Source organism: Catharus ustulatus, chromosome 9, assembly GCF_009819885.2.
Source record: "Catharus ustulatus isolate bCatUst1 chromosome 9, bCatUst1.pri.v2, whole genome shotgun sequence".
Taxonomy (NCBI): Eukaryota; Metazoa; Chordata; class Aves; order Passeriformes; family Turdidae; genus Catharus; species Catharus ustulatus.
The window spans coordinates 13,318,057-13,344,028 of NC_046229.1; the positions used below are offsets into that span (position 1 = coordinate 13,318,057).

A 25,972-nucleotide genomic window follows, 5' to 3' on the forward strand; every position below is an offset into this window, starting at 1 on the left:
AAAGAAACTATGAAATATTTCTGAGTTCCAATTCCTAAATGGCCTTCAGGAGTCAGAAGACTTGGTTTTGTGGTTCAGGCAGTAGATAAAGCCTGAGAAGAACCGGTTTCAATTTATGGATCTGTATTGGTTTTGGAGCAAATCACACTTAATACAAAATGTGGATAGTGTATCATGCCTGTTGGACTATAAACATTTTAAGGCAGGGAAAATCTCTCACTAGGTGAAGACTCAGTATCTACCTCAAAGAAATATCTAGCTAGACTGAGAGGCTGAGTATTCCTATATTAGAAATACTGATCAATAACTAAAACAAATATTGGTGTCTTTTGTCAGCCTCCCCTGGTTGCTGGAGCTTATCTCAGATGTGAGATTGGGTACACAGATTTTCTTCTGCACTTAGCTTTGTTAGGGGCAGGCAGTTCCTGCTTGCTGATAAAGATCAAGAAAACTGGCAAAGAAGAAAATGAGCCAGGGTTGTGAGGGAAAACAGAAAGAAGGAGGAGCTGATGGAGGAAAATATACTGGTGGAGATATTCTGGTCTGCAGATGGTGAAGGGCTTATCCCAAGTGCTTTACACTTCACCATCTGGCACTAGCTAGAACAGAAAGTTCTCAGGGCATTAGAAATAACCCAAAAATAACCCAAATATTGGGCTAATGATCAAGGGGGGAAAAAAATGATTATGTAACCATGTATCCAGAGTTCAGAAAGTGGGGAGGAAGCATAAGCGAGTGAGGACGAGAACCCTAAACCTTTTTTTTTTTTTTTTTCATTTCCTAGCCAACATTCAGGGCAAAAACTAACCCTTGCTCTGAATTCTCTTCACCTTGCTCCTGTGTTTGATGCCTCATACAGTCCTCACCATCCTACCCCTCTCATCCTTTCCTTTCAAAAATCCCTGCATCTGCAATACCACTGTGACTTGCTTCTAGGACATAACCTGGCACATGGGATGAGGGCTAATGGTTTCAGTAGATTTATATGCTTTTTGTTCTCAAGGGAGATGGCATAGGTTAGAAAATGAACTGCCCCCTCTCGATCAGTGTTATATTCTTGCTTCTCTGAGGGACGTTTGGGGTATAATGTGGTGGGAAGACATGTTCCAGATGGATAAAACATGGTGAGAAGATGGTTTTATCTGCCTCAAATTAGAATGGAGACAGAAAGGACAGCAGTTTCTGGACATTAGGAGGAAAGTTTGTTTGGCAGGGTTTTTGAAACTTGGTCACATATTTTTTGTTTAACAGCTTAGATAGTGTATTATAAGATTGAGTGAGTGTTTATGATCTGCGTTGGAAAAGGACTACGGGATGCAAGTTGCTGGTGAATGGTTTCAGCTTATGTCTGGAAGGCTGGCAAAGATGAAGGAGGCACAGTGTAGGGCCCTGAACCCTGGAGAAATGGATGCTGACCACCCCACATCTGCTCCAAGGCTCTCCCGGGGAGGAACAGTAGTTGCCACCATTCCATGGGGGGAATTCAGCACACAGTGATTACTTCACTCTGGTGTTTTTGGAGGGGACAGCAACTTCCTTCAGTTTGTACCTGCACTTGTATTTATTGCTAAGGGAATCTAGCTTCCCATTAAGTGCCTCTGTACACAAATAGCTCCACTTATACTGCCTTCATTCTTGGGAAAGCGTGTAAGGAAAGACCTATACTACCAATGACAACTCTGCTTCTTGTGCTTCAAAGGCTCTGCAAAATATTCTTATTTAATAACAGTTATCTTTATGTAGTAGCCGCATCTTTTCATAAGCTAACAGTTGTAAAGCACTGTCTACTTTGCTTAATGATACTACTTTCCCAATATAAAACAGGTCTAATGGGTGTCAAATGTGAAAGCAATATTCCTGCAATTTATCACTTAAGCATTCTTTCACTCTTTTGGGGTGAATTGTTGTATTTTTAAAAGGAAATTGATTGCCTTGAGTGAATTCTTTTGTTCTTCTACATTAACAATTCATGAATGAAGCCAATAGCTGCAACACAATCCTCAGTTCCTTGTCCCACCAGTAACCTCAGCTGTATCCTGGAGGTAAACTCACACTGCATCAATCAGCTGTCTCCGTGCTCTGTACACAGCCATGTGAACTGTGGCTTACACCATGTTCTCCTTTGCTCCCCTGACTCCTGGCAGTGGGGAACTCCACAAAAATGAATTAACTGCTACAAAGTTTTCTGGCGGGCCATACTTTACATGATTGGAAAGTTGTGTTACTAGAAAGAATATAGACATTTACTCTGAAGTTCAGAACCAAATGCCAATGGTCAAATGATCCTGTGCACCTTTCTTCTCTGCCCTACTCTCTTCTCTAACATTATTAAGCATTGGGCCAGTCCAGTTAAAAAGATTCTGGGAGATTAAAGAGCCTTCTGTTAAGGAACATTTTGGACTGCTTATTTTTTTTTTAAATAACCCAACGACAGAAAAATAACCTGAAACCAGCCCTATAAAAATGAACTGGGAAAGGCAAAGAGGGTAGCAGTTTAAGAATACATTAAGATTGCACCTGCAAATGAGTTCATTCACTTCTTTCCATGAGCAAACCCTGTGCCTCTATTCCCAGATGAGAAATAAACACCCAGGGCTGGTCAGGCAGACATCCAAATGCCCAGACTCAGTGTAGCTGTGTGCCCACAAAACTCATACCGAGAACTGGAAGCTGTCAATGTGGACTTCAGCCTAACTTGCAAAGCCAGAGCTGTTGCGCAGGAAAACTCATCAAAGTCTGCTGTCCTGGCTGGCCTTCAGTCACTAGTAAAACTTCTCTTGGGTGTGTCCTCCTCGCTGCTGCTGGCTCCTCTCTGGAAAGCCACCTGTTCTTAAGCACATTTCCCTCCTTTACCAGCTTTTATTTGGGCTGAGTCTCCACATAAGCATGGGTATGCATGTGCCTTTTGCTGTTTTAGCTTGTCTCCACCCGAATTTGTTGTCTCTATGCAGCAAGCTGTACCCACACACAACTCTGCACACTGCAGGACCAGGGCAGGCTTCACCCAGCAGTGACACCCTGCTCTCCCTGGGCACACTGACTTCTGTCTCAGTTTCATCATGGTGCTCGGTGTGCCTGGTTATAACAATCTGCACAACAACAAAAAACAAACCAACAAACAAAAAACCAACCAAACAACTAACCAACCAACCAACCAACCAACCAACCAACCAACCAACCAACCAAAATATCTTTCATTGAAAAAAGCCCTTTTTTGTGACCAAACCCCAGTAAAACTTAGCAAACAGTTACTTTATTTCCTCAGAAAAACAATAAATCAAAATGCAAATAAGTAGATCCCCCTTTATCATTGAAACTATATTTAAGATAAGCTCCTCTGGCCTAGTTGCTTTAGCATTTGACTTCAGTGAGATAGAGGAAATACACAAGATTTGTTTGCAGATTGCAAGATAACAAGCAGTGCATCTGAAAGTGCAAACCTGAGATGACTCTTCTTACAAATGATCGTGGGAAAAGTTGAACAAGTACAAGAAAGAATAAAAATGAGAAAGAGGCAGAAAAATGAATAACAGATCTTTAGGCTGTATGAATAAAAATCTAAGAAAAGATCAGTGAAAAGAATTCATTTATCTGATTCACCACTGAAATTTCTTAAAAGTCCCCAAGAAAGCTGATGTTCATCTGAACTTTTTTTCCCCCCTAGAATCATCCACATTTGAAACAAATATTGCCTAGAATTAAATTAAAATGTTTATTTTAGCTGAATTTTATTTTAATCTTTGATTTTGGTCTTCTCTGAGAATTTAGAAAATAAAGTAAGTGTTTGAAAATAAAGAGGTAGACTCTTAGACATCACTGCTAAAATAGAAGAAAGAGAAGAACAAGTAATGATGGCACCTTGCACAAAATGGAGCAGAAAAAATTCCTGGTTGTGGAAAATTCAGGCTTAGATTTGATCTCCACCAAAGCTGCAGTGCAGACATGAACCTGCCTTTCTTTTCCTGTGCTCACGCCATTTATTCAGACAAACTTCAATGAAAGTTTATTTACATTATCATTATTCAACATGATATAAAATTATATCCACAGACCCAAGCTGCAATAGGGTCCCACTCACACCAGGAAGAATTAATGACACGACCTTACATGGTGCAGAGAGGAGATCTGCATCCTGTTCTTAAACTGTGGCAAGACAAAAAAAGGCTAAAGTTTTCTTGTTTGTCCAAAGCATTCTCTGGAAAATGGGATCAGAAATTCCAAGTTGTGGTACAGTGGCTTTCCAGAAAAATATTCTGCAAGACACACTATGAAGACTTTCTCTAATGTCCCTCCACCCTTTTGCTCCCTGAACTGGTTGTGCTGAGACTCCAGGAAAGCTCTGACCAGATAACCTTGATCGACAAAACGTTTTACAAAGACAAGGGCAAGGTAAACTTCGCTGGACTAGTCTGCAGTGTCATAAATGTTTGCAGAATTGACTGTTCCCTCCAGAGGCAGCCCCATGCCTCACTGTCCCTGCTGCATACAAATGAAGTCCCTGCACAGCACAACCAAGTGCATATGCTGTGGTGTGACCTCCTGTTTGGAGACATCCATCAGCGAACTGCTCTGTGGTAGTGCTGTCTGAAAATCAGCTGGTACATGAATTTCTACTCTGATTTCACTAAAAACCAATCAATAAGGGCACACAGCTCTAGTGTTCTCATATACCTGCTCTGTGAATAAAGTAAATGAAATATTTGCACAGACTTTTGTGAATCTTTTTAAAGGGCCTGACCAGAAATTGGAACATGTCAGGAGCTGTGAGGAGGGGACTACAGACAAGCAGCATTGTATGCACAGGAACTGCAAAGTCCTCTCTGCTAGTGGAGGAAAAGGCAAATCAACCCAAATATCAATAAATACTTATAAAAGATCCTGAAAGATTAATTTAGCATAAGTTAGTACTGCTAACTCTCTGATGCTGAACCCTTGTGCACAGGTAATTCTGATCAACTAAACAGGCATTATAGATAACTGTTCATATTCCAACTATATCTATACTTGCATAGAAATCTGTGACATAAAGCTCTCTTGGCATGATAATTGTAAGGATGTTGTGGGGAATTTTTTTTTCTGGTAAAAAGCAAAACCATTAACCTACCCGATTATTTTGTAATTATGGAAAGATTAGGTAGGAAGTGGAAACAATGGCTCACTTTGTATTCTAATAAAAAACTGGGGCAAAACAAACAAAAGTGCAAATAGCAGTTTCAGAGCAAAAGGAGATTCCTCTGTACTGAGTGTGTCACTAAGCACAACATGCCCCAGCCATTGAAAGATATCCATGACTAATTGGAAATCTTCTGAAACAAATTGCTACTGAGGCTCATACAGAGCTATCCCACTTGGACTAAAAAAGACCCAATGCCCCTGGTGGCAACACTGAGAAAATAGAAATACTTGTTATTTTCTGAAGTTCTTTCTTAGGTATTGTCTTTTAGTTACAGACAGTACGTGTGGCTTTGTGAGTAAGATCAGCATTGCCAGCGTGAGACAAGGGGGTTATTATTCCTAAATGTTATGTTATTGTTCTTAAAACATTATTCTGCTGAGAAACAGTGCAGCAAGATAAAAACAATGGTATTATACTCAGGAGAAAAAAACAATGGCTTTAAAAAAAAAATAGCTCTGGGAAATGGAGAGGAGGCTTTGCAAAAGAGCTCTTGTTTTGCTTTGCAAGGGTTTACATGGGACTGAACAGACATAAGGGCTAAAAGCAGAGACCAGAGCATTTAAATGAGCTTTTCAGAAGTTTGCTTAATAGATACATGTTTTACATCAGGGATAGATGATAGTAACTTTCCTGGCTCTGGGTTTTTGATTCTGATAAAGGTGTGGGTAAAAGATAAGCATATCTGCTCATGTTTATTACTGTTCTAGTGAGAGAAAGATATTTGATTAAAACTGTCATTTACTTTTCAGCTACAGAAGTTATATGCTAGTCTTTGGTGTTCAATAAGAGTTTCTGTTACATCATCTCAAGCATTAAAACTGTTTGGTCCCCTGTCTTAAAATCCTTCACCTTCTTGCCAGTCCTCTTAATTTTTGTTCCTGTCTTATTCCCTAACTCCTTTTCCAGCTGTCCACAATTATAAAGGTAAATGATTTCAATATGATGCAAAAGAGTAAACAAACCCTTACCCTGCAATTGTTCTAGGCACTGTGAAAGAACAAATAATCATTTTGACAGGTAGACAGGAGACAGGTCAAAGTGATCTGCTGAAATTCTGCCTTCAAGAAAGGGCAGCAATGCAAAGCTTCTTTCCCTTTCTTTTTGTCTACCTTTGTTTTCTTCCCTTCCCCTCAGTCTCCTAAATTTCAGGGTGACCCAACAGCATTCATAGATACTGAGCTAAAATAGTGACTTTGTTCACAGCAAACCATTCCAAAGGCAGATACTGCATAAATATGAGATCTTTTCTGCATTTTTAAGTAGTAGTATGAGATCACTTTGCTTTTGCATAATGATATAGATCCACTGCCATTTTCTCTATTACAATAAAATACTCTCTGAACATTAACTACTTAGAGATATGGTAATAAGAAACTTTCTTTCAAGAGGAAAGGTTTGGACATAGGAATGGGAAGGGTACAGCTCAGCAACTTTTTCTTTCTCCTCATACTGGAAGAAGATATCCCATCCTGTTAAAACAAGGTGAGTTTGAAATAATGGAGCCCTAAATAATGGACCTTAAAAAAATCATGCAAATTCTGCAAAATAGTTTTAGAGACATCTATATATATTACACACATCTGTTTATACAAATAATAAATTTTAAAATTATTTTTCAGGACCTCCTATTTTTTTTCCCAGAAAATTCACTAGCATTCTCAAGCTTTGGCCATCCCCCAGGCTATTAGATTAGATTTTTCTCCCCCTAATGGTAGCTAGCAACAATCATCACTTTCCAGCAGCTGCTCTGGTAGTGTGTGGACAGCCTTATCCTGCTCTGGTGACAAAGGGCAGTTGGGACACCTGTTCTGGCACTCGTGGCCCTGTGTGGTTCACAGGGACTGCAGTGGGACTGGGGCAGGCAGGAGGCAGGTCCTGGCCACAGTGTCCTGCAAGCAGGGTGGTGGCTGGAGGTCCTGATGCCCTGGTGGCCACACGTGGGTGTGGAGGTGTCAGGGTGCAGTGGTGGCCCAGTGCTGGTCACAGACCTGGGCTGTGTCTGCCTGTGCAGGGACATGGGCTCCAGGAGGCACCACCAACCCACATTACAGACCTTTGGATTCTGGTAGCTCTCAACTACACGTCTGCTTGTGTTATTCCTTCTCATCCTGGCAGGCTTAAACTACCAAGGGTAATCCTGGGACAAGCTACAATTACAATTTTTTCTGTTGTGGAGACATGACCTTTGACTGTTTGATTGCAGCTGGCTTTGGATCAGGGCCTGTAGCCAAAGCTGTGTCGCTAGCATAACATGCAACACTCTCTGCAGAGCCTCCAAGTATAAGCCATCACTCCTCTGATCTAAAATACACATAATTGCAATGAGCTGTGAGATCCTCCAGCATTTCACAGCATATAGAAGAGATTTATTAACAACGATTTTCTGTTTCCAGATAGAGAATTTTACAGAATGCCAAATTTTTAGCTTTCATGAAGAAATGAAGTCCAGTGTGTGAAGAAGGGGTGAATTCTGAGAGGTGTATGTGTGTCTGCACATGGGAACACACTTTTCCCATGCACCACTTGGGAGTTCTGTGAGAACAAATCTTCAAAGGAGCCAGAAAAACCTCACAAAATTGTTGTAGATTTACAGTCAGTTTAGGTTTAAACACCACTACTAAAAGGTGATATGGGCATTCCACATACTCTTGCTAAATTTGGGTTATGTCTTTTACATACAGAGTGATGGTAAGTTCTTATTAGTAATCCATACACAGAACAGAATTATACTTCTGAGTTAATGAAAGAATTGTGGTTAAGACTAGTTTGGCAGTCAGACTGCTACAAAGGCTATGTCACCATCTCAGCTTAAGGCACAACACAGGGCTGTCTGGATCTGTGAGACTGGCTTCAGCTCTTCTATGCTGTGCAAGCTGGGACCAGCCTCCTCTGACTCTGGCAGCAAAGCAGGCCTGTGAGAAGAGAACTGCATCTACCAGTGCACTGAATATCACTGAAGCTTCCAGCATCAAAAAAAGAAACCCAAAAAACTCTCAAAAGCAACTGCCCTGTCAACCTCTACATAATCCAGTTTATCTGTCACACATGCTTTGTAAAAGCATCAGCCTATTAAATTCAACAGACTCAACTTCAAACTTGCTAAAAAGGGAACAGGACACAATGAATATATTTTGGTCAGACACAGTACAGTATTCATGGCCTTTCTTCCCCACTGCAGTTATGCTACAGATGCATTTTATGTGAGTAGATCTTGTTAGACAAGGAGGCCTTTTCAAAACATTACAAATGCAACAAAATATAATGAGTACACTTCCAGACAGGAAATTCTGCTATGCTTCAAGCCTTGATTGGGCAGCTTGTTGAAACATCAGGTTAAATCCTTTTAAAGTGAAGTCCCTTATAGAGGTTTTGCTGCAGTGCTTTTAATGACTGCAGAAAAAAAGAAATTGTCAGGAAACAGAATAAGGTCAGCTCACATTTTCTTTTAGTAAGTACTCCAACAAACAATTTTTTATCACACACATAAATTCTGCGTGGAATTAGAGGGAATATGTGTTTTCTCCTTCCTCTCCAGCCAAGCATCCTCCCGATGCTACCCCACCTCCTTTGCTGCATCCCTAAACCTTATGCCCCTCGTTCTGGGGCTGTTTCCCCCGGCCCCAGCGGTGCCAGCTGTTTCCAGCTGCGGCGGCCCCCGGCAGGTGGCACTCGGGCTGCACGCCTCGGGGCTCTGCGGGGACGGGGCTGAGGGGATGCAGGGATGGGGATGCGGGGATGGGGATGCGGGGATGGGGATGCGGGGATGGGGATGCGGGGACGGGGATGCGGGGATGCAGGGATGGGGATGCAGGGAGGGGGATGGGGATGCGGGGATGCAGGGATGGGGATGCAGGGATGGGGATGCGGGGATGGGGATGCAGGGATGGGGATGCGGGGATGCAGGGATGGGGATGCGGGGATGCAGGGATGGGGATGCAGGGACGGGGATGCGGGGATGGGGATGCGGATGGGGATGCGGGGATGCAGGGATGGGGATGCAGGGATGGGGATGCGGGGATGGGGATGCGGGGACAGGGATGCGGCGCTTTCCGAGCTCAGATCGCGACAGGAGCTGCTGCCCGAGTGTCGGGGCTGACCGTGCCGCTGTCCCGCAGCGCTCGGGGACAGCCGCGGCCGTGTCGCCCTTCCCGGAGCGAGTGCGGGCTCAGGGCCGAGCGCTGCAAACCCTCACGGAAGGAGAATTTAAAGCACAGTTATTATCCCCAGGGGGAAATGCCTGCATCGAGAGGGGGATATATGTATGCATACGGTAACTCCTACTGGTGTTAATGGGAATTATGTGTGTAAATCCCCGAATTCCAGCGAACAGAGATGAGAGTGTCCCTGTAAGGGTCTGAATTATGCATTTGAATTAAACCTGACTGTTGGGAAACTCATAATGCTGTGGCTCTTATTATAAATTTATATTTAGTAGGACTAAGTTTCACCTGAAACAACAGAGCCTGAAGTGTTATTTGTTCCAGCACATTATTTTGTTAGATGTGATAATCAGCTCACAGCAGGACTGTGAGAGGTTACTCAGCTTGTTGACAATTCTGGGTCCCATCCAACTTCGAGCAGCTTCTGAAGCAGCTCCAAAGGCTGCAGAGGGGGATCCCAAACCTGGCTCTTCAGTAAGACATGGCCAGGGCATTGCTGACTGTCCACAGTCCCTGCCCAGGACATCCCTTTGCCGGGCCCAGAGTTACCTGTTCTGCTCTGTTTCACGTGCACTCCCACCCCAAAGCAAAGACTACAGGTCAGACTCAGCAGAGGTGCTGCTGTTCCCAGTCCCTGTATTTTGCCAGGTGGATTTTTTTCTTATGAGGTAAGTGCCTAAAAAAGCACATTGAGGTGGAGGAGGAGCTTCAAATCAGTTCTCCTTGACTTACCGGGCTACTTTGTAGATTATTTCAGGAGTGATGTGACCTAAGGGTATGACTTCCATTAGCATTACCTTTGAATTAGGAAGGTGCCTTTCACAGGAGCTTTTGTCCCACATGTATCGTCTCAGCCTCAGATCTGTTTTAATCCCAAGGTATCCCTTCTCTCAAGGCTGAACGTTTTCTGTCTGGTCTGAAAGGAAGGAAATCCTGTCCTGACCCTCATGTGTCAGCAGCTGGATTTGGTGAGTAGCCATGGTGCTGCAGGAGGGATGCTAGGGAGTTGGGGGGGTTCCTAATAGGGAAACATATCCATATCCATGGCTTCAGCCTTCCCTATCTTACCTTCATCATCTTATTGCACAGCCCAGAGCCAAAAGGGAGGAAAACAGAGAAACACCCAGGACAGCTGCGGAGGGCCTGAGGCAGCAGTGCATGTGTGGCAGGGAGGGGACCCCTTTCCAGGGGGATTCAGCTCATGTGCCTCAGGGATGCAACAGTGCTGGGTGCCAGCATGAGCTCCAGTGCTCAGGGATGGCCAAACAGCCAAACAGCCCCTCACCCCTCTCATATTTTCTCCTCCTTCCTGTCTGTTTTTGTTCAGTCCTCAGACACTTCATTCCTCTCAGCTACCCCATGCGAGAGCAGCCATGCATGCTCTCTAATCCTGTGCAGTCCCAAGGTTAGGCTGAAGCAGACCAGCACTTAATGCCACCCTAGATTTAAATACCAATCACAGAGGCAAGGAATTGCTTTACTGTGAATGAATCCTTAATCTATTGAGTTATTTGGAACAGTACAGTTAATTATTTTTAAACCTCGCTCTCCTACCTTAAGCCTGGGTGTGTCTCCAATAAATTCACTTTCAAATCTTGGAATAGAATAGAAGTATTTCCAGTCCTCATTAAAAACACCACAAAAGCCACAGCAGTGCTGTGTTCCTTGTAATGATTTGTTTTACTGATAGATCAAACAGCCTGTTGACAATGGTTGACTGCAACCGACAGCCTCTTCTAAGATAAAGAAGTTGTACATTTTATTGATTTCAAAACAAATTGGGGTTTTGTACCTTTAAATTTTTTATTGGCTAAAATTGGAGAATTTAGGCCTTTGAAACTGCGGCTTGCCATGACATTACAATGAATTATAATCCTAACCTATTCATGCTTCCTCAAAGGTCTGACCCATTTGCCTGCCTTGCAAGCATGTTGTAAAATGCCCTGCATTTACATACATATTTTCAGGAGCTTTTTATTCAAGAACTGCGGCAGACTGGAGAAAGAGAAAGGGGCTGAATGGGCAAGAGTTCTTGAGATCCTGGAATTTTAAGAGTCGTGCAATATTTTGTCACAAGCTGAGAGCTTGAGGCAGACGTTTTCTGATAAGGTTCTTAGTTTTTCATTACACTGGAGTTGAAATTTTTAATCTTTTGTGGCTCTGAAGATCTATGTTCCTGAACATCTTAGGGATGGAGCCATATTGCTGAAATAAATCTAATGCTTTTTAGATCAATTTTTAGGGTCAGATCTTACAGAAGCTTAAGGCAAATCAAGATATTTAAAGACCAACTGCCAATAGAGGGACCCCCAAATCTGCTCTTGGCATCTTTCTTGCAGCCCCAGATGTCTCCCTGCCTGAGTCCATGCTGTGCAGGCATCTTCAGCTCTGCCTGTGCATTTGCACAGAGTGGAGCAGGAGATGGGATGTGTGACTGAGTGGCGCTCAGAGACCCTGCCTGGCCAGTGAACACCTATGGCCATCAGCACAGAGTGCCTCAAAAACATCACCGTGTCAACTTCACTCTTCCAGCAGAAAGAGAAAGGGGAGGAGGAGAATTGCTTATCCCTTCCCTGACACATCTTTGTGGGTAAGAAAGCTGGAACACCTGACTGCCAGTAAAGCTGCACAGTTGAGACAGCAGCAAGAAGGAGCCCTGACTGCTGGTCTCCAGTCTCAGGGCTGTTTTTGTTCTGTCGCTCTTCCTGCTCTTTCTCTGCTCACCCGTAGCAGTGATAAATGAGGAGGTGGGGGTGGGGTGGTGGAAGTTTTGGAAGGAGCTGTCAGAGCACAGGTTTCCACCTACTGTCTCAGGCACTTCCAAGGGAAGAGACATTCGGCCTCTTGAGCCCATGATTTCAGCAGCTGAGATTTTTCAGGAAAACATACCCCTACTGTGCTCAGCAGCAGCTCATGGGCAGGTTTCTGGCAAACACTCCCAAAAGTCAGAGATTTAGATTTGAACCCTTACAGGAGCTGGAGCACATGCTACCTGGACCCTCTGGGATAAATGGATCAGTGTCACCACTGCAGTTTGCAATGAATCAAGAGTGCAAAAAATAACCCTTGCTCTGTTATTATGCAACTGGATGTAGGTTACATCTCCCAGAAATGCTGAATCTAGCACACAGTGATAGCAATTGCCTTCCTAATCACGTCTCTGTTATAAGGACAGACTATTCCTGTGCTCCTCTTTTTCTAAACTACTTCATATATATGAGAAAAAAATACAACATGTCAGACACCACACCTCCTGAAAAACATCACTCTGGACTCAGCATTTTGTCCATATGACCCTTTCCATGTTCTCAGCCTCAGCCTCTTTCAGTAAGGAGGAAAAACACACACACACACACACACACACACACACACACACACACACACACACACACACACACAAACTCCACAGCAAGTGACAAAGGAAATGTGAAACTCAGTTCTAGGGTGGGCAACTTGTGAGCTGCTGCGCACAAAGCGCCTCAAAGCACTGCTTGTGGTCTGCAACCACTGTGGCACTTTGATCTGCGATGGAGCTCTGTCCCTGTGTAAGGACCAGCTCCTGCACCTGCACGTCTGGTCTGTCAGCCTGGAAACTGGATCTGAAACACAACTCTTCAAACTGGCAGTATTTCCACAAGTGGTGACCTACCTACTGAATACACCCACATTTTGGTGCTTATGTATTTTATTTCTAAAAAAAAAATATTAACTGAAGTGGTTTAGTAACTCCATCATAGATTTCAGTGGGGTGCTTGAGCTTAGGAGGCTGGTTTGAAAATTTTGACCCAAGTACATGGATTATTACCAGGTAATGTCCACTCACTCACAGAGAGGATCAGTCGAAGTGCAGTGCAACAGTTCATGCTACCTCTGTCCTACAGGGATGGAGAGTACTTTGGTTTCCTGTTTTTTGATTTGGTACTTTCTTCAGTGCTCAAGTCAGTCAAGGGAAGAAAAAAAAAAATTAACAGGGCTTTATAGAAGTATTACATTCTTTCCCGGAGTGGAGGCAAAACAAACAGAAGTTTAAAGTAAACAATCTCTGCCAGCAGATCTTTCCCCCTTTTATTGCATGAATTACAATGCCCTTCAGCCAGCAGAAGGCAGAGAAAGTTCTGCCAGGAAAAAGAGTTATTTGAAAAAGTTTACTTTAAACTTTTGTTTGCTTTGCTGCACACACACACACAAAAAAAAAAAAATGGAAAAAAGAAGAGAGAACCTTTCTTCTTCCCCTCTAGTGCTAGGTAGAAAGAAAATGGATTTCTCTTTATTGACTGGTATGTGATTGGCAGAAGTAAAGGCAAGTTTCCTCATGGTCATGCCTCTGTGCTCAACCATGACCTGGAAGAACATTGTGAGAGATAAAGCAGGACTGTCTTGTTCACCAAGGACATGCAGAGCAGTGGAAAAAACAAAATATAACTGTCTCTGATCATTCCACTGATATAAACAAGCACAAAGCTACCAAAGCCAAACAGCACAATTTTATTCTAATGTAACTGCTCAATGAATCTTTTTCTTCTAAATCTCTGTCCCTTTTGTAATGAGGACAAAAATTGCAGTCTGTTTTCATTCTGACTCTTGTAAATCTGGAGTAACTGGGAAAGAGATAAAAAAGCTCTTTGTTGGCTAGGACAAAAATTCTGACTAAAAAGTAAAGTGTTCTCAAAACAAAACCCATCACCTTTTGTGGAAAATGTTCCCATTTCTGATCGGTTCTAATGTTTTCATTTGAAATAGACTTCTTGATCAGAAGTTAATAAAAGTGTGTTGTGAAATACTCAGAGCATTTTATAAAATGTGTAACAAAAATAGGTGGTTTCGTGAAGACTTTATAATAGACAGAATAACAAAAAGAGACAAAGGAAGATAAAAGGAGAGTTCTAGTAATGTATAAGCAGAGGGGGATAAAGCTGAATAGCACTTGGATTAGTGCAGCATGAGTTTGTTTTTAAAGTACATCCCTTTTCTGCACTTCCACCCTCTCCTGTTTGCCCCACACCCCTGACCTTGTTCCTCCCCATTTCAAAAGAGCCGTCCCTTCTTATTTCCCTTCTGACCTGCATTCCTCACTGCTGGCTGTAATGTGGCGATAAAGGCACCAGTAAACCCAGCCAGCTTGCCTAAGATCAGAAGATACGGAGGGTGATGTTAGCAAATTAACTGATTGGTATAAAACAAAGGGAAAAAAAAGTTGTCAGGAAGCTGAGAACTTTTGAACCCATTTAAACAAATAGGTGGCAGAGGAGCAGGCCTGTCTGTTTCAGGAATAGTGTCTGCAAGAGCCAAGCCAGAGCTTGGAGGCCACAGTCAGATGCAGCCTCAGAGAGCAGCCCCTGGCAGGGCAGCAGAGCTGTGTAAGAAAGGGGAGCTCCTGCCTGCAGAAGGAGGGACAGCAAGGATGCTCCTCGCTGCCCTTTCTGCCCTTGCAGACCTGAGCTCCAGACCCTCCCCTCTGCAGAGACAGCAAAGCCTCTGTGCACTCCCCTTGGGCTGTGTGCTCAAGGGCCCTGGGCCGGTGTAAAGCACGCTGTACTGAAAATAATTGCAGTTAAGGCTTTGAGACACATACAGTCTCATTTGTTTGGTACTGGCTTTCCTGCTTCTCCACCAGCACTAAGAGGGTTAATACCTTCCTCCTGGGCTGGCCTCCAGAGATACTGCTCTCTGTGGCTCCAGCTGCCTTTCAGAAATCTCCAAAGTTTTGCTGCCCTCATTAGGGACAGATGTGGGAGTTACAATTTGAAATGTAGGGTCCCTAAAGTAAAGAATTGTGAAATCCCAGGAACCAGTGGAAGCACTCTTAACTGTGCCAGTGGTACAGATCACAGAAAACATGCCCTCACATAATGCTGAACATGAGGCTTTATCACCAAGAGCATCACTTTCCTTCTCCCCCTCCACTTTGTCACAGAATTCCAGTGCAGCTTTCCCTGGGATCCTCCTGCTTGGCTTTTGCTGCTACCCCAAAGCCCCACAGCCTGGAGCCTTGCTGTGCTGGGCACACTGGGAATGGCAGCACCCTGTCCTGAGCTGCATCCCATGTGTGTCCCTGTGTCCTGACAGGCACAGCTGCCTGCCCCAGCCAGAGTAGGGCTCTGATCCTATCCTGGAATCAGTCCTGCTGTTCCAGTACATTTATTACAACCAGCACCTGAAATAAGCAGAATGCATCTCAGCCACTGCTTTTGTCATGAAAGTGGGCAGAATTTTTCATGCCCTCCAGACAACATACTCGAAAATCATCTCTGGAGCATGCCTTTGTTACAAATTCCCTTCCTCTCTTCCTGATATAGAAAGGGGAGACCTGAAAGGTGGCTGCAGTCCTGGAGAGGACGTTTGCTTTGTTTGCAGGCAGCCTGTATCAGCCTGTATTCAGAACCTGACAGGTAAAGCCTCTGAGGTCAGCCTGCACTGGCACTGCACAGGGCTTGCAGAAGAGGTGATTGCTTCACTGTCACCACACACAGCCCTTCACCAGCAGCTCCTGGGCAGAGAAGAGCCTTGGTACTGCTCACTTGTGCCGTACTCCATTAGGACGGTTTTGATTTTGCTCTGGGGAGGAGGGTCTGGGGAGGAGGCCTAAAATAGCCACAAAACGTGGGATCATTTCTGAATGGGCTTGAGGTAAGATAGTACATAACAGAGAGAATCTAACATTTCGGTCATTCAAGACCAGTGAAAGGATTGCTTACTTGAAAACATGGTTTTATGTAACTGTTTTACACTATGCATGAGCAGAGAGCACATTTCTGTTCATCCTTCTATGCACAGATATACAACATGTGTAGAGAAAATATCTCTGAAATGGATGCAGCCTAAGGTTGCCAGATTCAGAGGGATGCTACTCATTTGTAGCTCACAGCACATGTATTCCATGCACACAACGTCTTTCTGAAGAAAATAATAGCTTTATAGGAGAAAAAACAACTAAATGATGCCATTCAAGCCATGCAACTATATAAGCAGATCTCACAGGCTCATGGTTTCATGAAAGCTCTGCAGAACCATAGGGTCTATGGTTCTTTTTCTCTTCTCCTTTTTCTCTCTTACTGTAAACTTTTTCCTGACTTTCCTGCAAGATTATGCTGCCTGATTCACTAATTCATAATATTTTTAGTCTAGAAATTTTGCATGCAAATAATTGATTAAAAAGATAACATATAGGATGTAATTGGGATTTGCTTCAAGGATCAGCTTTTTTTTTTACTTTTGTTTAGCTTCAGGGAAGACATCCTTACAAAATTACCATTGGATGCTACTCTCATTTTCCCAATAATCCATAATCTGTCTGTGTTGCCCCCATGCCCTGAGCCTCCTTTGACTGCTACTCAGCTTCCTCAGCACTACTCCCCTTTTCTTTTGGCAAGTACAGTTAGTTATTCAGGTAGGGAACCATGAGGTTCTCTAGGTGATAGCCCTCAATGGCCTATTTTGTACCAGAATTTATTCTTTTATCTTTTTCCTCCTCTTTTTGCACACTTTACATATTAGGTTTTGGACACATTCATGCCTTTGTTTTGCTGCTCACCAAGTATCACTGGTTTTGCCTTTGTTTCCCTATTGCAGCACTGGCATCCCTTACTCACCCCAAAGCCAAATGTGGCACTCCATCCTTCTCAGCTCTGCTGGGGGCTTAGACTGGGGCTGGAAGACAACTGCAGGTCAGCTGTGGGAGCTGGGTGCACCACAGAGGGGGGGTCTCTGGGCAGGTGTGTCCTCATCTGTACCTGCCAGGGAAGGGTGGATGCCTGGTCCTGCCCCATCCACTTAGAGAGGGAGCAAATGCAGTACTGCTCCTGAGAAGGAGGAATCAACCCCCAAAGACTTTAGGGGTTATATTATAGGTATTAAGTGTCAATCATAATGAAGACAAAGCAGAGCTGAGCATCAGAAGGGAGATTTTCCTTCAGTAGGACATGCACTGTAATTTTAGTGAGGATATTCTTTACTTTTTTCTGCTTCAATGCGACCCACCTGCCAGAGAGGAGTACAAGCTGCCTCTCCCTTAGCTGGCATCTACACTAAGTGGGTTACAGCTGCTACTCACTTCATTTAGGACCTAACCCCTTGACGACAGAAGCCACGACTTGTGCACAGGATTTTGATGAATCCTAGCTGGGTATTTGCAATTGGTATTTCTGCAGCTCTCTTACACAGCAAGGAGCATATTTTCAGCTTAGGAAGTGTGACCTGATGTTTCATCTTGAGCATAAATGAGCTCATGCTAACATGGCTAAGGTGGGCATTTGTAAGTGGAGGGAAAAACCCCACATATGTTAAGTGATAAGGACAAAATCAAAAATGGCTAAGAAGTGGTAATCAAAACAACTTGAAGTTCAATTAATACAAAAAAGAAAAGGCTCATAAGCATCATGGAATAAAAAATAGCTAAATTAATTCCACTACTGATAATGAGCAGGAAGCCCAGTGCTTGGGATCATGAGTTTATGCAAATCTGTTATTACTGCAAATTGGCATCCTAAGACCCTGATCATACAACACTTGCACATATGCTTAACTTTATGCACATGAGCAGCCTCATTAACGCCAAAGACTTAGTCGTGCATAAAACTGAGCAAATACATGAGTGTTTGTAAGATTGGGATTTAAACACAAGGGAGAGAAAACAAATTTACTGTATCATCAACAATTATTTCTGAAACCCAGCAGAAGCCAAGGTGATGCCAGAAGTCTGCATAGTTCAGAAGCATTCAAAGAGAGAGAGGAATGGGATTTTGAAGATTGTTGCCTTTAACTCAATCCATTAGACCAAATAATGGTGGGCCAGACACAAGAGGAAAATATCCCTGCCCAGATTAAAATATAACTGATTTTAACAAAGTAAACTGGATTGTGTCTTAAAAACATAGTCTTCAAAGTTAGTTATTATAAAGAAGAACAATTTATAATCAACTTGGATTTGATTAAATTATTCAGCAGTGTGTCACAAAAGTCTTACAAATTTAATTAAAAAGGTTTTAGGTTTATGTGGATACAGAGCTGACTGCAGCATTTATATAAATTCAATAAATACAAAGCCTTACATTGGAGGGAGGTGCCTATTGCACTGCAATGAAGATTGATGGTCAGTCTTGCAGCTAGTTTTAATTAGAATATTCAGCAATGCTTTGGGAAACAGAGGAGCTTCCCCCATGTTTGATGAAAATACGCTTTTTCCTTGGAAATCCAGAAGAGTAAACACAATAAAATTTGAGTACTTACCAGCAAGGCAAGGAAAAAACCAAGGAGCTGTAAAACAACATCTGTAGAAGCAAAGCTTCTGCCAAATTTAAAGAGATAGTTCTGGAAAATGAATTCTAGGAAAAATACAACCCTGCATTGGGAAAATGTAAAATAAGGCCTCTACAAAACATAATTGTTATCATAAATGGAATTGGTAATAATTTATTTTTCATTATAATTCCAGTGTGCTTTTTAAGCATTTTTTGTTCCACTTGGAAAAAAAAAAAAGAGTACATTCTGAAATGTCAGTTTTGCTGTTACTTTTTGGTGTGTATGGATTTTTTTTCATACCTTCTGTTCTTCTGACCCAGTAGGACTGCTGCTGTCAATATTGCTGTGTAGCAGTAAAGTTGATGGAATGATTGTATTTCACATTAATCACATCTTGCAGCTTATTTTGAAGCAGCAGCTCCAGGGCCTCCAGGTTCCTTGTGTGGCCATGGGCCTGACTCCTGGCAAAGTCTGGATGTGTCAAGGGCTCCTGGTTCTCCATAAGGTTTTCTCAGGAGGTTGTCATGGAGATGCAGAGTCTGAAAACAGCAGTCCCGTCCTTCTGTGACTGCATCTCCATGGACAGGCGGCCCCAGCGATGGCCGCGAGGGCTGGGCTGGCAGGGAGCCAGGCAACTTGTGAAAATGCTTCAGCACATTTGCACTTGGCAACTGGGCTGTGTTTAAATGGACTATCAGTGCACTGATGATCAGCTGTTCTCAAGTCTGCATCCATCTTAAAGGCTTAATTTTATATAAAAATGGCAGGGAGGGTGGCTCTGGTGAGGCGGCTTCTGTAATCCCACAGCACTGAATGCATGAGAACCAAGGGAAAAGAGTAACACAGGCTGGAGGAGGTTGTTGGCCAGTGGCCCTCCTCCTTCCACCTCTTTCCCCAGAGAAAAGAAAGTTTTAACCTTCTTCATGGGTTTTGACTTTTTAATCTCATCTATGCAGATTTCAGAGAAGGACGTAGGGCTTCTCCTGGCATTAACTGGCACATGGCAAGAGTGTGATTATGAACTGGCCTTTAGGGAACTGTTATGATACAGATATAAGAAGTGATATTATTGATGAGCCAAGTGATGCTGGAGGTGTAGCAGCTGGACGAATCAGCCCTGAAAATATTTGTTCTGTTTCATGTAGTGAAGCTTTATATGTGTGGTCAACAGGTGCACAGGTCTCCAAAGTCCTGGTGCTGGAGCATCACCGTGTTCTGTCTGAGCTAAAGGTCTGTCACAACTGGAGACTGGAATGTCTGAAATGAATTTGCACTGTATTTATCTTGTTTCAAATGACTACCTGCTTCTTTCCAATAGGTAAAGAGCACAGAAGATCTGTTCATGAGCACAGCTCCAGCAGACAGAACCTCCCAACATCTATGGTGATAATATTGCAGTTTCTGTGAAGTACAATTCTAATTCTTTGAGGGAATATTAATTTCACAATAGATGAGTCTTTACCTTATGTAGTGTATTCAGAAACACACCTTGAAATGCAACACTGAACACAAATTTCTGTTTGGCTTAATGGAAAAAATTTCTTCATCAAGCATTTATTTTCAGAGTGAAACCATAACATATTTACTTTTTATCTCTCTGGTTAATCACTGATTTTTTTAAACTTTTTTATTTTTTCTGTTGGCCCTACTGGACACGTCACATGCATCTAAAAAGTGTGTAATCTTAAAAAGTGTTGAACAAAGTTCTTAGTTTTCAAACCAGTCAGCTAGCTGCTCTGATAAATAGATTACATGAATTTACTTTTGGAAAAACAGTTTGCATAACAAAATTGTAACTAATGCCTGATTATTATTTTTCTCCTTTGATACCATAGAACAATCCAGGGTGGAAGGGGTCTCAGAGGGTCATCTCATTCACCTTCCTGCTCGGAGCAGGGTCAGGTTGAGATCAGGTTGGTGCGAACTTTATGCAGTCTAAAATCCTCCAAAGATTTTAACACAGCCAGACAAACTCTCTGGGCAATCCTTTCCAACACTTGGCTGTCCTCATGGTGAAAAGGTTTTTCCTCATATCTTGTTGAAACCTCTCTTTTTTCAGTTTATGTGCAATGTCAGTGCTTCTCGCTCTGCTGGGTTGGGGTTCATGTAACTAAGAGCTGTGACAAATAAACCCTTTAATTACTTGTCAGTACATCTGCAAGCGCTAGGAAGGACAATTGCAATATCCTTCAGGGTCTGAGGCAGGGAATCTAAAAAATATTTCTGCTCTTTATGTGCTGGATTAAAAGATGAAAACTCATCCTTGTATGTAAGGAAAACAGAGTTTCAATGAAGATCTGACCCAGAGACAGGAGAGCAGTTTTCCTATAAAAGATGTTCTTTCATTACAAAGACTATTGTAAGCTAAACATTTATGATATATTTTCTTTCCAAGGAACTTTTTTCAATCTCCCTGAGCATGCTGAAGTCATTATATAGTTACTAGAGATGCTTTGTCCAGATCAGCTTACTGTAGGTTACAGTTCTGCAGGAGATTAAAAATGATGGGCTGGTAGATATCCTTCTAAAAATACTCTTTTAAGTAATGTGTATCTGCATTTCCCAACTTTAGAAGAACATATACAACAGCAAAGGAAATACAGCGAATAATTGAGAGCAAATGATATGTAACAATGAGAACTTTTACCACTGTATTTATTTAAATGAATGGAAATGTCAAAATGTAAAAGCAAAGCACTCCAGTTTATTCACATATTTTACATTCAAAGGACCAGGCGATTTCTTTAGTATTTTTTTGAAAAATAGACTACTCTCTTTTCAAAAAACTTGACGCAGGCATGGAACATACTTAATGAAGCCTATCATTGCAGTGCATACAATGGAAACCTTGTGCATAAGGAAAAAAAGATAAAAACCAAAGTTGACCATTACTAAAAAATGATTTCCTTTAATATAAATAAAATCAGACTTGTACTTTATTTTAACAGACAACACAACAGTGGGATTTATTAACAACTACATATTTACAGTGCCTCACTGGCAAAAATACCGGGCCTCATCTGAGATCCTGGACACCTCCTGAGAAGGCAATGTGGACAGGAAATTGCTCAGCACATCACATAATTTGGGTGCTAAAAGGGTGAAATTAAAGCATGCTTTTCAAATAAGTCAGGTGTCATAGGTAGAGTGGTTAATACACTGTGTTTGTGCTCTGGTCTGCCAAACTTGCACCTCGGTACTCCCTTTGATTTTAGTAGTTCTAGAGATACTCCTAAGGTTAAGTGCAGGATTGTTTCAAACCCAGGAACCTCAGAGGAAGACAACTGCTTGACTCAAAGATGCTAAGAGAAAACTGCTCTAATTGGAATTTTACATGGTACAGAGGCACATTACCTTGAATTTAAATCTGTGTTCTTCTGCATGGGTGATTTCTACCACTTTAATTTCATCCTACAGAGTCTGGATTCCAAGTATCTCTATGAAGTGAAAAACCTGTGAAAGCATCTTCTTCCCACAGCCTCCAAAATCATAGTGCCAGTTAAGCAGACCTCAGACTTTTTGGCAATTAAATAAAACAAGAACCAGATCTTTTTCAAAGCATTCATAAAATAATCTTTCAGTTATAAAATGACTGTCCCACCATTCTTGTATCAGATCTGACCTCAGCTCTTTAGATATAAACAGTTCTTTAGAAGTTATAAAAATAAAGGATTGATTAATATACAAATATATATTTCAGAGTGATAAGAGAATAATATTAAACAAATTCCTTTTTTAATCTACTTTAAATTAAAAGAAATGTTTTCAAAAGTCCAGGCTGAAGCAGATCTTTATCTATTGACTCTTTAATGGAACCCATTCCCTGCAGATGGTCACATACAACTTAGTGTATGAAGTTCATTACTACAAAAGGATGGTGAACATGTTTCCACTAGCAGAGCACTTCATAAAATCTGCTGTGCCAGTTGGTTTTTGGTATCTTGCTTTCAAGAACTTTCAGATATTTTTAATATTGGAAACAAAACCTCAGTCATGAAGTCTTGAGATTCTTTAGAAATTTGCTTCTTTATCTTGTTTTTATTAATATTTGTTTTGCAATGATCCAGTTTGCTTTGTATACTGTTAGTATACAGAATAATAAAGATGTTCTGCATGAATGCACATGTATGTACAAAACCATTAATTCAGTTAAGAGATATGCCTGCTCACTGGGTCATTTCATACTTTCACAATACCATATTTTGCAGTAATATCCATAACAACACCATGTTGCTTCTTTCTTCTGCTGAGATGCTTTTGGGTGTTTTCCTTCCCTTTATCTCAAGCAGCCAAAACAGCAAGGAACATTTTTGAACAATCTATAATACTCCTCCTGAATCTGAAATAAAAATATTGAATTCAGTTATGAAATAGATTTATTAATAGGTTGATATGTCTTTGAACTCATTTTGTACTGCTCCTGTCACTGGATATTTTAAGGTGAGGCTGACTTTTACTTAAGGACAGAGCACTGAACAAAGTATCATCCCAGGGTAGTGTGAGTGAATCTTCCTGCTAACTGAAAAGTTTGGAAGTTTTATTGCACACATTGTATTATTTCATCAGGTTAATGACACTGTTACCAGTTTTACAGTTAAAAAGCCCCATTTTCTCATGTTTCATACTTCATTTTAAAAACTGGAGAAAATATGTGAGAATGTAAAACGTAGACAGAGGTTCTGCCTCCACTGAAAGCAGCAGCTCAGCTTCAGGGCTGGGCACCGGGACAGTGTGGGGACATGAGACTGAGTCACTGCCCACAAGGAGTAGGGTACTTACCTTCCTAGACAATACACAAAGAAAAATGAAGATGAACATCCCCTGGAATGCATTGAAGATTGTAAAAAGATAGGCAGTAACCACAGATCCCTGGACCACGTGGAGGACCCCGAAAATCCAGGTAGCCCCAAGGAGGAACAAGAGAGCAAGGGCACCTCGAGCACAGGATCTGGACAGGAAGAAAACATTGTGAACAGCGTGCAGGCACATGCAACTCTCCTTTTCCTCCACTTTGGGTGGTGAATGCTGCCTTGGAAATTTTTTCACAGCTGCAAAGGCCTGAGAAGTGCAGGTGCAGGGGCTGCTCTTCAGGGTGTGCTGTAGCACTGTAGCATGAATAAAGTCACATAATCACTTTGGAAGAGCAAAGGAGTAAAACTGGAGGGCCTTAAAACACTGGCTTCTTTAATCTTCAGATATGTTTTCTCTGGTGTACTGCAGCACCATATGATTTGATTTAAATCTACTGTTAGTGTAATTCCCCAAGGAAAAACATATGTCTGTTATGAAGCATTCCCCCACTTTTCCTCCTCCCCCTTATCTTCCTCAAAAAAACAACCCAGAAAAATGTTCAGCATGCTCTTAGGTCAGTGCATGTGCATGACATCAAAGGATTCCCAGGCTGCCTCTCAGGTTCACTGCAGAGGACGGTGCCAGTTGTAAAACCAGACTCTTTTTTAAATTGTCTCTTAAAAAAAAAAAGAAGAAATTGTTTTCAGAACACAAATACTCTCAAATAGTTCCTGGGTCAGCATATTGATGCCTTAAAATTGCAGGAACTGATTGGCTATGATTTTTTTCCAAGATGCTGTATAGCACTGTTCACAGACTTGAGTAAATTACAGCATGTTGTCTTGGAAATGAAGCCACTGATTACTTTCTTATTCATTCTCAGTTCTGTCATTGCAGGACTTCCTTAGAACAGCAGACATTTTTAGCACTGTTCTCCTGAAAATGAATAATTTTCGACTTCATTAGAAACAGGTCACCACATGAAGCTATGAAAGGTGAGGAATAAGAGAAAGTAATCAATCAAACAATTGCTAAATCCTAACTATAAATCTAGTGCAATGCATTGAAACTGCAGGAGTGTTCCTAAGCAACACAAACAGTACGTTGTTTTCAATGTTCCCTGTAGTACACTTCAGCTTTTCCTGCACAAATGGTTTTCAAGGTCCCCATAAATCAGTTTTAAAGAGAGTGAGTTGATGGAAAAATCATAGCAGCATGCAAAGTAAAGAATCTGCTCCATCCCCCAGTGCCACAGAAGCACAATGTCCTACTGCAGACTTTTCCCAAGTAACAGGAATGGCTCCCATCTCTTATCACTTGCTACTTCAGGGCAAACATTTTGGTCCCATTTCAGGCATAGCTTTGAATTCTGTTTTGCCCTGCATAGAGGTTGTGGAAAATACTTAAGATAAAAGGACAATTACTTCTTTAGCTTTGCCATCAGCCTTTACCCTCTGGTCGAGATGGGCCACTTGTTTTCTTTGTGCATCTTTCACACACACCCTATCAGACAAGGTATCGCTCAGTGGAAATAATGATTGCAAAATTTACGTCCAAATTTATATCAGGGTAATAACAGAAAAAAAAAATCTTTCTTTTTCTACAAATCTCAGGATATTAAACTGTTACATTTAAATACTTGTTATCATCTCTGTCTGTATTTAAACTTGCAGAAGGTAGAATCTGTACTGAATGGCAAACTTACCTTATATTTTCATAACAACTGACTTCTGGTTTTAACATTGCAGTGTGTCGAAATACTTTATAAATAATCACTCCAAAAGCCAACAAATTAACCTGGGGGGAATGAAGAAAAAAATTTTAGTTCAAACCAGGATACTTTTGAATGCCAATAACTGTTAAACATTTAAATGGAACAAGTCAGATAAAATTTCTGTGTATCTAAAATCTGCAGAATCCCATGCCAGGAGGGGAAAAAACCCCACCCTGTTCTGATTCACTTCTATTAAAAAAATATGAGCCCTGAAATAAACATTGATCAAGCAGGAATGTAACCCTACCTTATCTCAACAGTATCATTACCAACAGTCTGCAAATGTTTATTGATTTTATTGGTAAATCTATTTGATTTCCTGCTGAGATTATTTTTCCTAACTTGAAAGGAGAGGAAAGGAAAGGAAAGGAAAGGAAAGGAAAGGAAAGGAAAGGAAAGGAAAGGAAAGGAAAGGAAAGGAAAGGAATTTTTAAAAAGGAAAGAGAAACTGATAAAAGAGAAATTGATAAACTTCCAAAAACCTGTCTGCCCTAGGGTTTTTTTTAATGTCTTTAGTTGTTGAATAACATTAATAGCATCATATGTTTTGAGATCTTTAGGATGTGAAAATTTCCAAGTGACACAAAAATCTTAGAGGCTTACACAAATAATTAAAAAAAAAAAATCTAGCTTTTGTTGAAAGATTTCTTGCTGCATATCTTTTATGACTTTTTTCATAGATGAATATTTTGGCATTTTTTCCTTGATTTTTGTACAATGGCATTGCTTGATTTGAGTTTGAAACAAAGAAAAACAACTAAAATAAGCAATTTTTCAAATGATGTTCAGTCGTGGTTCTGATCCTCTCTTGGCTTGGCTAGGCTTCATTGATCT

General features: G+C 41.6%; 1 protein-coding gene across 3 annotated transcripts in view; it reads right to left on the minus strand.

Annotated features, from left to right (window-relative positions):
* Nucleotides 1-21,257: 21,257 nt before the first annotated feature.
* Nucleotides 21,258-25,972, minus strand: part of ADGRL4 (adhesion G protein-coupled receptor L4) — a 73,058-nt gene continuing 68,343 nt past the window's right edge. For all 3 annotated transcript variants that reach the window (XM_033068034.1, XM_033068035.1, XM_033068033.1), the window contains 3 exons: nt 25,070-25,161; nt 23,353-23,521; nt 21,258-22,912 (listed from right to left, as the gene is read on the minus strand). In XM_033068034.1, coding sequence (XP_032923925.1) covers nt 22,850-22,912; nt 23,353-23,521; nt 25,070-25,161 — 324 coding nt within the window. In that variant the 3' untranslated portion in view covers nt 21,258-22,849. The remainder of the gene's footprint in view (nt 22,913-23,352; nt 23,522-25,069; nt 25,162-25,972) is intronic.